At 42.1% G+C, this 15,443-nt stretch overlaps 1 protein-coding gene across 1 annotated transcript; it reads left to right on the forward strand.

Moving 5' to 3' along the window:
* Positions 1-1,522: 1,522 nt before the first annotated feature.
* On the forward strand, positions 1,523-15,359 carry UBE2J1 (ubiquitin conjugating enzyme E2 J1). Its single transcript, XM_082216911.1, has 8 exons — positions 1,523-1,685; positions 8,764-8,837; positions 9,079-9,210; positions 10,777-10,861; positions 11,376-11,481; positions 12,043-12,172; positions 12,608-12,742; positions 14,353-15,359. Exons 1-8 carry the CDS (start codon positions 1,655-1,657, stop codon positions 14,614-14,616), a joined length of 957 nt encoding a protein of 318 aa, XP_082073037.1. The 5' UTR covers positions 1,523-1,654; the 3' UTR covers positions 14,617-15,359.
* The last annotated feature ends 84 nt before the right edge of the window (positions 15,360-15,443 follow it).

The following is a 15,443-nucleotide window of genomic DNA, read 5'->3' on the forward strand; positions in this document are numbered from 1 at the left end:
ATTTGAATGAATACAAGTTTCAAAAAGCATCTGAAGCTATATTTACATTTCTAAAGAATATGGTACATGAGGCAGTATAGTCACTCCCTCTTTCTACCTCTACCCAAAATACAATTATTTGGATTTGTTTAATAAAACTTACCCTGCCCAAGTTACTGTATGAAAGGCATTACATAAAACACTGCTTGTCTTCCCTTCCCTCTCACGTGTCCCCACAATGGGCATTTAAGTTTATATTGCTTAAGCACAGCTTGTTGCCTCTGTTTAGGCAGAACTGCCAACTAATTTTTTTGCCATCTGTTCTTAGGAAGCTCAAGATTAAGCTTAATGGAAACCACACAATTCCTTCTTTTGGAGTGAAGGTTCTGTACATCTGAAAGAGTACTTCTGAGCATGAATGCCACTATGTTTTGTGTGAATATAACTAGCATCAGCTAATTATAGAGTGGCTTCACAACCACTTCTTAGGCCTACAAATGTGAAAGTGAAGCATTACCTCTCTCTCTCCTCTTGCATCCCATTGCTCTATAGTCTAGGTAAAGGTAAAGGGACCCCTGACCCTTAGGTCCAGTCGTGGCCGACTTTGGGGTTGCGGTGCTCATCTCGCTTTATTGGCTGAGGGAGCCGGCGTACAGCTTCCGGGTCATGTGGCCAGCATGACTAAGCCGCTTCTGGTGAACCAGAGCAGCGCACAGAAACTATATTCTACTGGTAAATAAAAAGCTGTGTTCTCACAATGAAGTATTAATGACAGTCTAGGTAGTGGGAGTAGCAGTGATTATGACCCACCTTCTGGATTAAGTTACATTAATTTGGTTTTGAATTTAGCAAAACAACTTTTGCAGTGCAATCCTATGATCTCATCAAGGTAAGGGGGGGGGATTGCGGCTTTTTAGATGCCTTGTCTTAGAACCAGGAAGATGCACAAAGGGTGCTTTCCATTTCAAGTCGCAAGGTGGGCAGGCAGGATTGGGAGAAGCAAATTTACAAGGATTTTTAATATATATATATAGAGAGAGAGAGAGCGCATATCATCACCCTATCTGATTTCATGTCTTGGGAGCCAACATACTTTGGACCGAACTTGTTTAGAGTTGGCTTAGTTGTGTGCGTGCGGTGTGTGTGTGTATGTCTGTCTTCTCCTCTCCCCAATATACTAATGGGTGTAGAGAAGGCTAACCCTCTTAGCGAATGCTGAGCGGGTAGCTGGGGTTGTGGCAATTACTCCGGATTAGTTTACTCCGGATCAGTAAATGGAAGGGTGATGGTCTTTGCAGTGCGGGTCAAGGGGAGGTGCCGGAGACCTGAGCGAAGCGGCAGGGGCAAGCCGGGAGTGGCATCCCGAGGGCCGCCTGCCGCTGCCCCCTTCGGGAAGGTGAAGCAAAGGGGAGGCGGCTCCGTCCTCCTCCTCCGAGTCGCCGCCGCCGCCGCCACGTCAGGGGGAGTTTCCCGGCAGCCTGCGAAGAAACGAAGGGCGGGCGGCTGCCTCCTCCTCCTCCTCCTCCGCCTCCCGCCCCTTCCACGGTCTCGCCTCGCCGCCGGCGCTGCTGTTCTCCGCCCGGCCGAAGGAACAAGCCTTACGTGGCCCCGGCGGAGTCCGGGAAGGGACGGGCGAAGGAGGGCGGGAGAGGGAAGAGGCATCGCGGGCGCCGCCATGGAGACTCGCTACAACCTCAAAAGCCCCGGTGAGTTGTGGGGAAGGGGCGGGGGGGGGGAGAATTGCGAAGGGGTTCATCTTTTTTTTTTTTAAGGGAGGGGGTACGAGACGGTCCTTTCGTGGCCTTCCCTGGGAGATGGCACTGCGGGAGTTAGGATCCAGCATCACGCGAGCCCCTGGCTCGGATGCTCGGCTAGGCCAAGGCCACCGGCTCTCTCCCCGGCCTCCTCCGCCCGCTGCCGCAAAGTGCCTGGCAGGAGGAATGGAGGGCGGGGGGAGTCATTTTGCTTTATGTATTGTTATGGTTATGGCCCCTCAGTGGGTGCTGCCCTTGCGCTTCTTCGGCGATGCTTCAGCCCAAGGGAGGAGACGTTTCTCTCGCCTCCTTCAGTTTCGATTCCCCAAGAGGGTGACGAGGAGGCGGCTTGGAAAACAGAGGTTATTCGTGTCACTGGGGTGGAGGGAGGGTTGTTGTTGTTGTGTCTTTCAGTTGCTCAGGGTTGGGGGGGGCATTCCTGCCCCAGTCCAGAGCTCCCCACCCACAGCTCATCTCTTGTGGCTCCATAAGAATCTTCTGCGTCTATTTTGGATCAAGCATATTTCCGGTTCTTCTGGCACACGTGTACCTAACACTCATCTCCATATAAGCTTGCTGTGTGTGTGTGTGTGTGTGTGTGTGTGTGTTTTCTGGCCTGAAGGATGCTTGTTCTTAAATTATTATTTTTTTAATCAGGACGGTGCAGGAAAAAACTCCACACCATCACACTGTCAGTTCACATGACCAAATTGGTATGCAGGTTGAGTTGCTCTGTTTGTCTTATGGTACATATACAGGAAGCTGTCATCTACTGAGTGAGAACATTGGTCCCATGTAGCTCAGCAGTATCTACACTGACTGGCAGCTGCTCTGCCAGATTTCAAACAGGGGCCTTTCCCATCTCTACCTAGGGATCTTAGGGATTGAACCAGGAACCTTCTCTGTGCAAAGGAGATGCTAGTCTATTTAGTTACAGGTGAAAGGTGTTTAACTCTAGCTGCATACACAACACATTTATAGCGCATTCTCTCCCTGCCCCCCCCCCCAAATCCTAGGAACTGTGGTTCATTAAGGTTGCTAAGAATGACAGCTCTCTGAGGTGTGTACACAGCCTCAGTTCACGTGTAATTTTGCCAGTGCAGTGTTATGAAAAGCTGTTTGAGCAGAGACATGGTAAATGAACACCTGAAGAAACAATCACAAGATCACTTAAGTATGTGGCAACCGCTATAGTCACAATTGATGTTGATAATGTGGAATTTGGTCAGACTCCAGCAGTGGTTGCCAGCCTTTTTGAGCCTGTGGACACATTTGCAGACTTGAGAAACTGTTATGGGCACCACACATGCACCACAACCATACAGAAACATGTGCACTCATACTCTCCCCACCCCATCCCACTCCCGACAGCAATTAGGCTTGAAAAAATGTTTTAACTCCCCCTTCCTCTAAGTCTAATTGGGGGGAAGCAAACTTCCTGGAGAGTGCAGCTGGCAAGGCAAGAGTTAATTGTCCCTCTCCAGCTTCAAGATCATGCCCAGTCAAGTCATGACTAGACTTGAAAAAGGCATTCTGTTGACTATAATAGAATATATATTTCAAGTGAAATTGCAACAGGGATGGGGATTTAGCATGGGGGTCCATACTTGTGGAGGGTTTATTCTTCTTTCCCCAATTATAAAGGCCCCCCAATAAGAAAAATTTGGTGGGGGAACCTGGACCTTGTAGGCACTGGCAAAGGCTTCTGCAGGTGCACCCATGAGTTCAATGATGGTGACTCATGCTCTAGTGTATTACATAATGGATACATTGTGAATACTGAAGCTCCACACAATGGACATAACTAATTGCAACCTGGAAAGTAGCCATTTTGAAACTTTATTTATGTACTTCTAGTACAAGATGTAGTACATTTTGATTTGCTAAGTATTACCTGGCCAACATGGAAGTGGGAAGATTTTGAGTAGAAAACCATCCAAAGGGAAAGAGAGATGAACCTCCTATATCCAGCCACTTGTTTGTCTTTCCCTTAGATTGCAGCCTTTATGACTGTATTTTGTTATAGAAAAAAACTGCAAGGCAAACACATGTGACCAATCATCACATGCAGTTTGGCTAGTGGGCCTTTTGAGCTTGTGGTAGCTGAGGCTTTGGTTAGTATGAGCTGTCTTTGGCTTCCCTGCCATAGGCTCATACTCCCATACATAGGCTCATAGGAAAAGCTGCTGCTCAGCATGTGCTGAGCTCAGATCTGATTAGCTTTTGTACTCAATCCCCACTGTGATTTTTAAGACTGTTTGTGCCTGCATGGAAATAGCTGATATAGACTGAGCTTAGCAGCTGCCAGATTTCACATGAACCTTTGAGCCAAGGTGGTGGTAGGCTCTTTCTAGTCTGACTAAAAGAAAAGATTATATGCTGCTACCATAGGCCTAAGAATATTGTTTCAAATGAACCCTCTGTTTGGATATCCTTTATGCACTCGCTGCCTTCAGTGTATCCAGTACTTTATGAAGTGTATGTTGCAAGGAAGTCTGCAGTCACACAGTTCTCAAAAGTTCTCAGAACACCCACAATTTGTGGTAGCATGGAGGACCACAAAGCTTACTTAAATCATGATGCTTTCTGGGTGACAAATGAATGCATTTGAGACATACCTGAAAATGTAATGGCATTTTGTATCTGAAATGGGTTTTTAATGTTTAGTATACCAGAGGTAGGGAACCCTGACTGACTTAAGGTCATTGCTTTCAGTGGGTCTACTCTGAATAAGACGTGATTGGATGCAACATTCTGGTGTCTGGAAGACAGTGGGTGTTGCTAGAAACAAGAGTGGGCAAAGCAAGGGATGTGATTCTTAACTTTGTACAGTAGGCTGCATTCCATTCCCAAAACAGTCAGAAATTTCTACTCATGCAACTCTCCTCATCCTTCATCCAGGCATGAGGCAGTATCACAGCTCACAGACACATTCCAGCCATGCGAAAGCTCTCAAGGAGAGTGCAGAGCAGTGGTGACTGTGGCCTGGGGAAAGTCCTGAGAACTGGACAGAGAGGCCTGGTGGGTCACATTCAGCCTCTTGCCAGAAATATTGGAAGTACCTAAGTACAATTTTTTTAAAAAAACCAACTCTTCTGCAATACAGCCTTCACAGTCAGTGCTCATTCCTCTACATGGTTCTCTGCATTTAATATACTCTACACAGTTACCAAGGAATATGGTAAGTCCTGCACTGAAGGCAGCCCTGTTTAGGAAAGCTTTTAATGTTTAACAAGACTATTGTATTTTAATATTTTGTTGGAAGCTGCGCAGAGTGGCAGAGTGGTATTTTTTGCACCATAACACTCACTTTTTTCCTCCTAAAAAGTAAGGGGAAATGTCTGTGCGTGTTATGGAGGGAATGCCTACGGGTGGCATGCCTACGGATTTTCCTCCTCTAAAAACTATGTGCGTGTTATGGTCGGGTGCGTGTTATAGAGCGAAAAATACGGTAATTTATTATTATTATTATTATTATTATTATTATTATTAAACACAGTTAATTCTAAGTAATTGCACAGAGGATTCCTTTGTGACTAGCTCCAGAGTAGACACTATACAGAGTAGAATGCAAAGTTGCATTCTTGTCCTTCACAGTTCAGATGTGATTAGGCATATCACTTTTCATACATATAGATTACTGTTTAAAGGATAAAGGTAAAGGTAAAGGTACCCCTGCCCAAACGGGCCAGTCTTGACAGACTCTGGGGTTTGTGCGCCCATCTCACATCTATTGGCCGGGGGCCAGCGCTGTCCGAAGACACTTCCGGGTCACGTGGCCAGCGTGACAACGCTGCTCTGGCGAGCCAGAGCCGCACACGGAACGCCGTTTACCTTCCCGCTGGTAAGCGGTACCTATTTATCTACTTGCCCCCGGGGGTGCTTTCGAACTGCTAGGTGGGCAGGCGCTGGGACCGAGCAGCGGGAGCGCACCCCGCCGCGGGGATTCGAACCGCCGACCTTTCGATCGGCAAGCCCTAGGCGCTGAGGCTTTAGCCCACAGCGCCACCCGCGTCCCTTAAAGGATAGCTCAGTGCAAATATCTTCCTTGCCCCTGGCAATTACGGTAATTGGAATTGTTCTCTTCCCCTGTATACTCAACTCAGTCAAGGTAGGACAGAAGAATGAAAGAATGGAACATTTCAAGGGAGATGTAAGAATAGAGACAAAGAGTAGACATACTTTTTTTAAAGCTGAATATAAATTTCATGCCTGCAAGTCATAAGAGTATTAGTCAAAGTCACTATTGAATAAATGTATTTCAGGGTTATTTTGCAGATTTATAGAAATGTGTATACTATACTTTGTTTCAGGCTTAAGATGGTGATAAAGAAAGATATTGTAGACTTAATTAGATTAGAACTATATTAGGTTACATTGAAGCCTGCTGGGACTAAGAAGCAATAAATTATGGCAGCCACTTTGGAAATACAAAACTGCACTTAAATCTTGACTCACTAATCCCTTCAGAGTCAGAAATGAGAAGCAAAGAAAAACATGTGTCCTTGTGTTTAATAAATAAAATAATAAGAAATTTGTCTCTGTTTATATATATACACTGCATTAAACAGTCTGATAGGTAAATGGCCCAATGCTTGCATAAGATTTTTTTTTCTCCACAAGAATGATAAAAGTATTATTTACTGTGTATTTTTAAAATCATGATACTGTTTTGGCATTGCAGGCATGTCATCTGCTACAGGGGTCTAAAGGTAAAGGGACCCCTGACAGTTAAGTCCAGTTGCAAACGACACTGGGGTTGCAGCGCTCATCTTGCTTTACAGGCCAAGGGAGCCGGCGTTTGTCCGCTCCGCAGACAGTTTTTTCCGGGTCATGTGGCCAGCATTACTAAGCCGCTTCTGGCGCAACAGAACACCGGCACCAGAGCAGTGCACGGAAATGTCCTTTACCTTCCCACTGGAGCCGTACCTATTAATCTACTTGCACTTTTTGGTGTGCTTTTGAACTGCTAAGTTGGCAGGAGCTGGGACCGAGCCATGGGAGCTCACCCCATTGCGGGTATTCAAACCGCCGATCTTTTGATCGGCAAGCCCAGGGCTCAGTGGTTGAGACTACAGCGCCACCAGCGTCTAGGGATCTAGGGTGGAGCTAAAACTGCAATCCATCCTGATAGGGTCCTTCTAATCAAATGCTTGCCAACGGTTGGAGATAAAAGTACTCCATGAAATATAATAATGACCACTATCGAATTTTTTTTTCAAAGGATTGTGCCTGAGTCTTTATATTTGGTTACTGTATAATTTTAGGTGGCCTGTTAAAATTTCATATTTTGTAATCTATAAAATGAAGGCGGGAGTGTTTTTAATCCAGTAGGTGGCAGCCTCCCCTCTGAGGTGAAGTGACGTTCTGATGTTAGCAGTCAAGCTTACATAAATTGTGAAAAGCAAAACGGTTCATCAGTATTGCTCAGAAGCTCTTGTCCTTGCCTTGCTCATTTGCCCTTGCAAAGCCTGCTTCTTGCCCTTGCCATTTCAAAAATTATTATATTAGAAATGTTATTATATACACTTATTTTAGTAGTAACTGAGTCTGGTGAATTGCATACTAAATCAGTGGCGCATGTCTACATGAATATGTGTTTGAAACAGAGGCATTAAATTAGAATCAAGATAAATCTGATGGATAATTATGGTTAAGATCCATACAACTTAGTTTGGTGTTCTACGCTTCCATCAGATTTTTTTTCAGGCCTGTTATTGCAGCCCCTCATTCCCACCCCTTTTGCTGAAAAGCTGTTGCTGAAGGTCAGCCGTTTGGCGTAACATTTGAACTCAGACTAAAGGCGATATCAACAATCCCTTTATGCATAGATCCTCTTTAAGCACATGGCTTTTTAGATCCCAGACAATTGCTTTGTTTTCTGTCACTTTGTACTGGATATGTAACCTACTTTGATTTTACAAACGTACTTGGAAGCACCTTTCTCCTAAAAAAAAATCTTGCTTTGAGATACATACAAATATATTTATTGAAATAACCTTCACATTTCTTCAGTTGTTCTCCTTTTTCAGATAGGTGACTGGACTTCAAAACACCTATTCTGTCTTACTGCCTTTTAATTGATATATTCTATAATTTCTTGCTATATTAAAACTTCATGTCTTGTTTTGCTGCTCCCTTTTCCACCCCAGCCATCCCAAAGCAGCTGAGGCAGTATCCTCCACCACCTTGGGATGAGCGAGAGGCATGGGTGGGCTGCCTCTCCCTTGGGGAGAAAGAAGCAGCCCGTTCGTGCCTCTCCCCCCCCCTGCCCCCAGTCCCGAGGCAGCGGAGGCAGTTTCTGCTGCTGCCTGGAGACAGGCAAGGGGGACTGGTGAGGCTCAGCTGGGGGGCAGGAGTGCTTCTTTGAGCCATCTCACCCCCCAGCTGAGCAAGCCCCATGTCCCACCAGCGTGCTCAAGCCGGATAGACATGGGGCTTGTTGAAGCAGAGGGAAGAACAAGGTGTATTGTGCCTTGGCAATGTTTCTCCATCTGCAACAGTATGAGGGCAGACCATGATGTTGGTTTCACTCAGCGGTATATCGCTGGTGAAAGCACCACCTCTCCTGAATACCTCCTCCCCTAATACCGGTCCTGAGCAATATACAGTGGTGCCCCACAAGATGAAAAACTCACTAGACGAAAGGGTTTTGCGTTTTTTGAGCTGCTTCACAAGACGAATTTCCCTATGGGCTTGCTTTGCAAGACGAAAACGTCTTGCAGGTTTGTTTCCTTTTTCTTAACACCGTTAATACAGTTGCGACTTGACTTCGAGGAGCAACTCATAGAACGCGGTGTGGTACCCTTTTTTGAGGTTTTTGAAGACTTTGGTGATTTTTGAAGCTTTTCCAAAATTTTCACGACACTGTGCTTTGCAAGACGAAAAATTCACTAGACGAAAAAACTCACGGAACGAATTAATTTCGTCTTGCGAGGCACCACTGTATAAATATATCGCCAAGGCCTATCGGCTATAAGTTTTTGATACTGAAATCACTTACTGTGTTTTTTTCTTTCTTTTCTTTCAGCTGTAAAACGTTTAATGAAAGAAGCTGCAGAACTGAAGGATCCAACAGATCATTATCATGCACAGCCCTTAGAGGTTAGCATGTGGCCATTCTGATAAATAAATTCACAACAGCAATGCTTACCTTGACCAGTCACACTTTCATTGTATTTGCAGTTATTGTGAAAAGCACATTGAGCTGGTTTGACTATAACACTAAGCCCATGGCTTAGCATGAATATGTGAGGGCTCCCAGATCATGGCCTCTGTTCTCCCCCATCATGTCCTCCTGTTGCTATTATATTCAATGTATTTCTGTATATTTGGTTGCTTGTAGGACAATCTTTTTGAGTGGCATTTCACTGTCAGAGGTCCTCCAGATTCAGATTTTGATGGTGGAGTTTATCATGGAAGAATAGTACTACCACCAGAGTATCCTATGAAACCACCAAGTATTATTCTCTTAACGGTAAGATTGTTTCTCAGCCATTCATAACAGCATAAGCACTTGGTTAGATCTACATCAGAAATTTGGTCTCCTTAAATGATATTTTAAAAAAGGTGTAAGCAAATAGAGACACCTGGTTTTTTAGCCTTTCTCTTTGTATCCAGTTTGGCAAACTGGAACTTCACTTCTAGACTTTATGCAGGGAGCATTAGAAAGGTCCCAAGAAAAATGAATTGTGTTCTGTTCTGAACTCTGTGAGGCATTTTGTTGAGGGTGTTTTGAGAAATGGATTGTTTTAAGTGATTTGGAGAAGGCTTGGCAACAGTAGAATATGCTCAGTACCATTCAGGATTTTTCTCCTATTTGTTTTGAGAGTTTTAATAGTTACATTAAAAAAAGGATTTATGTCCACTAGTCTTCAAAACCTCACTACTGTTTTTTGTTCAGTTTACTGTATAACTTAACAAAATTACTAGTTATGAATTTTCCACAATTCCTAATATTTGAAGCTGTTTTTCAATGCATGCACCAAGAATGCTACATACATCAAAACAAGAAAAATGATTTCCCTCCTTGTGTGGGGGGGTGAGGTGGGGTGGATGTGTGCATAATTGTGTTTAGTTGCTATGATTAATAACTGTAGGCTAGGACTGGATTACCTTAATATTTTGGTCAATAAATTAAACTGGAGGAGCATTTTGATGTGACTTAGAGCAGCCTATGTGACTGCAGTCCTGTTGGTTATGCGGATTGTTTAGACAAACAGAGACACAACATGGACTGAAGATGAGATCTTGAGAGAATCTGCTGTATTCAAAGAAGAGCAAACTGTATCAGGGCTATCTATCTCCCGATCTCCTGCCTATCTGGCTGGGTTATCCCAGCCACTCTAGGTGGCTTACAACATATATAAAAACACAACAAAAATCAAACATTAAAAAACTAAATTTCCTATACAAGCAACAAACAAACTAATAAATCAATAGAAAACAACAACAACAACCAGTTTACAACAACAACAAGAACCACCAGTTTACAGTTATGCCCAAATTAAGATAACCACTGGCTCCAACTAAACATTTAACTAACACCAACCTGACAAAAACAAAACAGAGGAACGAAAATTAGAACCATAAAAAACTTTTTTGCCAGTTGCCGCAAACCAAGAGTTGTTCCCGCAATGTCCCAGTGGCCTCCCAGGAGCCTCTTTTAGCTGTTCAGGGTGAGTTTGGGCCCTGCCCCTATGCCAGGTGGAAATGGGCCTTGCGGCAGAGAGCAGTCTTCCTTCCAGCACTCATGTTTGTGTGAGTTCCTTTTTTAGAGGTGGTTTGGGTAAACCTTTCACTGTAGTTTCATCAATCTTTGGGAATACTCTGTTCTTTGAGCACGACTAAAATAATTCTGCTATAGCTGAGACTTCAAGTTTCTTTTCAGTAACATTCAATTACAGAATGTTGACTGTACAATTGTACGGTATTCCAAAGATCCTGTATTCTCTTCAAGCTAATTGAATCTTGACTTATGAAAATGGTTTGATTTACATAGTATTATTTTTCTTTATCTTTCTTTCTTATGTGCCCATTGAAGGCTAATGGCAGGTTTGAAGTGGGAAAGAAAATTTGCTTAAGCATCTCGGGGCATCATCCTGAAACATGGCAACCATCATGGAGCAGTAAGTATCAGCTATTGTTGGCAGCAAAGGGCCTCAGTACACAAGTACAGTGTTACCTCGGTTTAAGAACAGTCCTGTTTATGAACGATTTGGTTTACAAGCTCCGCAAAACCAGAAGTAGTGTCCTGGTTTGTGAACTTTTACCTTGGTCTAAGAACAGAATCTGTATGGTGGAAGGTAGCAGTGGGAGGCTTCATTAGGGAAAGCATGCCTTGGTTTAAGAATGGTTTCGGTTTAAGAACGGACTTCTGGAATGGATTAAGTTCGTAAACCGAGGTACCACTGTAAGATCGCTGTGCTACATTCAACAGCAGATCTTTCCTTTTAAATGTTATGTGACATTCCTGCTTCTCTTCAGGCATGTGTTGGACATTGGGGGCAGGATTTAATATATTTTGCATTACCTTGGGCTTATTTTTTTAAAATTACCTATTATAAATTTGTATGTTAAGTAGTTTTCTCCCCCTCCCCTATTTAGTACTTAACCTGCACCCCTCTTCTTTTTTGATCACAGTAAGAACTGCATTGCTTGCTATTATTGGATTTATGCCAACGAAAGGGGAGGGAGCCATAGGGTCTCTAGACTATACCCCTGAGGAAAGAAGAGCACTTGCTAAGAAGTAAGGGTTTGTTTTTGTTTTTGTGACTATTTTTTTTTTGTTTTGTTGAATCTTATTTCTTAATCTTATTCCTATGTTCCTCTTAAGTTGGCTAGGTAAATCATATTATTTGCTAGTGTATAATGCTCAGTATGTTACATTGCATTCATAAGCATATTTACTCAGACGTTTGTCCCACTTTGCTCAGGATGGTCACCTTCATTTATTTTGTGCACTCTGTTCTTAGCTTAGAGGACAATCCTATGAATGCTTACACTGAACATCTGGATTTGCCTCTGAATAAACATGCAAAGGATCAGGTGTCAGCTATTCTTATTTTTGCATGTTCTTTATTAAATAAATACTTAAGAGCAAAACATTTAGTCACTTTTGTTTACTTACCATAAATATGTTATTGTCAAGAATGCACCGTGGAGCTAATAGATGGCAAAAGTTAATAGCAATTATGCTGGTAGATCTATGGTAGACGTTATAATTTCATACATGTGTAGATTCATTAAGAATGCTGGATATTTTGATCACTGTTGGTGGTTCAATTAAATTAGTGTATAAACTTTCCAGGTCTCAGGATTTCTATTGTGAAGGATGTGGATCACTTATGAAGGAAGCCCTCTTGCCATTAACATCTGGAAGTGCTTCAAGCCAAGCTGACAAAGAGGCTAAGGAACTTGCCAGGCAAATTAGTTTCAAGGTTGTTTAACTATTTGCTGTTTCCCCCCTCCCCAGTTAATTTGAATAGGACCATACCTAGAGTAGGTTGGTTGGTGCAGTTAGCCAGGTCACAGTTCACTTGGAAAGAATGGAGGCAGCAGTAGTTGATTGATTATGTGGTAGGTTGGCCATACTGCTATATTTATGGCTTCACAGTTTCTGCGGTGGGTTTCAGAATTATTGGTTGTACTGTGCTTTGGCAACCAAATGATGTAAGCATCTCAGCTGAGGTCCAGAATTTCAGGCATAAATTGAGAAGACACTTGCCCTGGAAATAACATTGCACACAATGTGTGTGCACTTGTTTAATAACAATTGAATAAATAATGCTAGAGAAGAGAGAAGGTGCATTATATAACATGCCTGATTAGAGTTTTTAACTGATGTACCATTTGTTCTGTTTTGTCCTTTTAAGGCTGAAGTTAACTCATCTAGGAAATCTGTTGCTGAACCTGCAGACTTATCGGGATTTAACCACTTGCCCAGTTCACCTGAACACCAACAAGAAAGTACAACTCCAGCATTCCAGGACACCACCCCCAATGAAGTGGTAGGTGTTTCATAAATCTGAGAAAAACAAATGAAGGCAAAGACTTGGAAAATCCAAATAATATTGGTAGGATGTCACTTTAGAGCATTTTTAAAAGCTTATTAGCATTCCAGTAAAACTATTATTGCTGAAGTCCTGTCACCTTCTTTTACTCATCTGTTGCCTTTTGTCACTGCAGCTCTATGCAGATTTACCTGAGAGTAAGTTCCTTTAAATTCAATGAGGTTTATATCTTGATAGACATAAGTATGCTTTTACTGTGTATGGCTTTTCAGAGCTGTTGGCCCGTAGAAAATCCTTTTCATCAGTTATTTTAGTTCTGACCTTGCTTACTATATTATTTTAACTTTTCTATCAAAATCCAATTTAAACATCTTCGTAAGCTAAGGAGATATATATATATAGAGAGAGAGAATATCCTGCCTTTTCGAATCTAAATGGTCCTTGTACAGAAGGTAATTTATTTGCAGCAGTGATATGGACTTGCCCCCAGAGCCACACTTGTTTTATCCCTAAGCCTGAGAGACTTATATAAACCAAAGCAAATAGAGGCCCTGCTCTTTAGTGATTTGCAGCTTTTATTCTATTAAATATGCTTATCATGTTCCTTTTTGTTTATAATCTCTCAAGTAAATTTGACTACATAAAGGGCAGTATTAATTCTGACCATTTTAAATAATTGTTTGCTTAATTATGACATATTAATATAGCCAAGAAGAGTGCTTATATAACCCATCCACTTTGGAAGTAACTGAGGCCTGGTATTGTGACAGGGCAGCTGCTTCTATGACTGCTGTGGATGCAATCTAAATTCACCGACAAATTGTAGACAAATCCCAGTTAAGCTTGTGTGTGTGTGGTGTGTGTGTGTGTTTTAAAGGTTGATGGAGCTGCAGATTGGTTTTTAAAAATCCTGTCAAATCGCGTCAGACCATCTGTTGCTTGGTGATGAGTATTTTCCAGCTATTTAGAAATACAGGCATGCTAATATTATGCAGATTTCCCCATCAATTTTCCTTCTGTCAGATTCTTACAGAGTTTGTGATTTGATTCCTGCCCCCCTGCAAGTTTCATAGTTCTTGAGTGTATGGTTTGTCTTCTTAAGCATATCCATTTCACTCACCAGTAATATTAATTGTATTTTGTCCTGAGAAGGGGGGAGAGTCAGTAATAGTTTGATTAACCTCACTTTAGATGACTTTGTTTTCATCTAGCAGCTCACTAGTTTTATTCCATTTGTTGGGTCATCAGAATGAGTGGCACACATAAAACAAACTTCCACACTTCACACTATGTCATGGTTGAGCACAGGGATGATCATGTTGGACTCCAACTCCCATCAGCCAGCATGTTCAGTGGTCAAGAGATTATGGGTACAACAGGCTAGCCACTCTTGGTTTAGCACGACATTCCAGTTCATGCACAACCCTGAACCAGTGTGATGTAGTGGGTAGAGGGTTGATCTAGGAACTGGTTGATCAGGGTTCAAATCCCCTTTCACCCATGAAGCTCACTGGGCAGCCTCAGTGAAGTTGCCAAGCTGCATTTCGTTTCCATTCCATGTTCCATTCCATTCTGTTCTATTAAAGCCAGAATCTTTATTTTTTTAGTCTGAAAATCAGACCAACTCAGCCAGCTCAAGTCAAGAACAACATAACCAGCCTGCATCAAATAATACTTCTATGAGCCCTCGCCAGCGGCGTGCACAGCAGAGAAGGGTGCCAACTTCAACCAACTTCAATCAGGTTCAGCAGCCAAGGGTCAACACAAACCACATGGGCTCAAATGCGCTGATTCTCCTCCTTGTTTTAGCACTGGCAGCTCTTATATTTAGGCGTATATATCTAGCCAATGAGTATATATTTGAATTATGAGTTTTGGTCATTTTAAAAAAACTGTGACTTGAATTCTTTATTAAAATGTTCTATGTTGGATATGTCATGAGGATTGTTTACATGAAATTACTTTTTGTATTTACTCACTTTACGTCTGAATTTAATGTATCATGAGGTACATTAATATCTGCAAGAAAAGCACACCTTGATATTGGTGTGAACATGGACTATTAATGATTAATACAAACTGAGCATATAACCTGAGAGATGATGTACAGGATATATATCTGCATTAGCAGGATATTTAAGGAGTGAGAGGGCTGAATGCATCACTTGTGAGCTTTGGTGGGTAATTTTAACTGATAGACACATAAAATTGTGGTTTAATGCTATGTGGCAACATAAATAATTATTATTTTCAAGTGTGTCTATAAAAAATTGCCTGAGAAAGAACTTCTTAAATTGAAGAGCAGGTATACTTGCATAGTAAATATTACAAAACTGAGCAGGGAGGGGAAGTTGTTGTTATTTTGTAAGTACATTTATTTCCTACACAACAAATTGGGGGGGGGGGAAATCCCTTAAATTGTAGGGTTTTTATCCTCTGTGAAAAAGAGGGGCCAGAACGTTGTTTGCTTTTCTTTTTAGTTTTAATTTTCCAGAAATTAGGATAATCTTTTGTGAGGTTTCAATGTCATTTTCTAATATTCAATTGTGTATATTTTGCTTTTTTAAATTTGAAGATCCTGGAAATAGTTATAAATATGTAATATTTACCCAGAGCTTATTGACTGTGACTTATTCCAGAAATATATATAATGCATTGAGATGATTGTTTCATGGGCCATTCATTTAATGAAAAACTC

The sequence above is a fragment of the Podarcis vaucheri genome (genome assembly GCF_965113315.1).
Source record: "Podarcis vaucheri genome assembly, chromosome: 3".
NCBI classification, from domain to species: Eukaryota; Metazoa; Chordata; class Lepidosauria; order Squamata; family Lacertidae; genus Podarcis; species Podarcis vaucheri.

What these genes read in the sequence shown, in the direction of transcription:
- UBE2J1 (XM_082216911.1), top strand. Translation starts at nt 1,655, where the DNA reads ATGGAGACTCGCTACAACCTCAAAAGCCCCG. An exon ending in ATGGCAACCATCATGGAGCA is followed by an intron (nt 10,862 to 11,375) that starts GTAAGTATCAGC and finishes TTTTGATCACAG; the next exon opens with TAAGAACTGCATTGCTTGCT. An exon ending in ACACCACCCCCAATGAAGTG is followed by an intron (nt 12,743 to 14,352) that starts GTAGGTGTTTCA and finishes TTATTTTTTTAG; the next exon opens with TCTGAAAATCAGACCAACTC.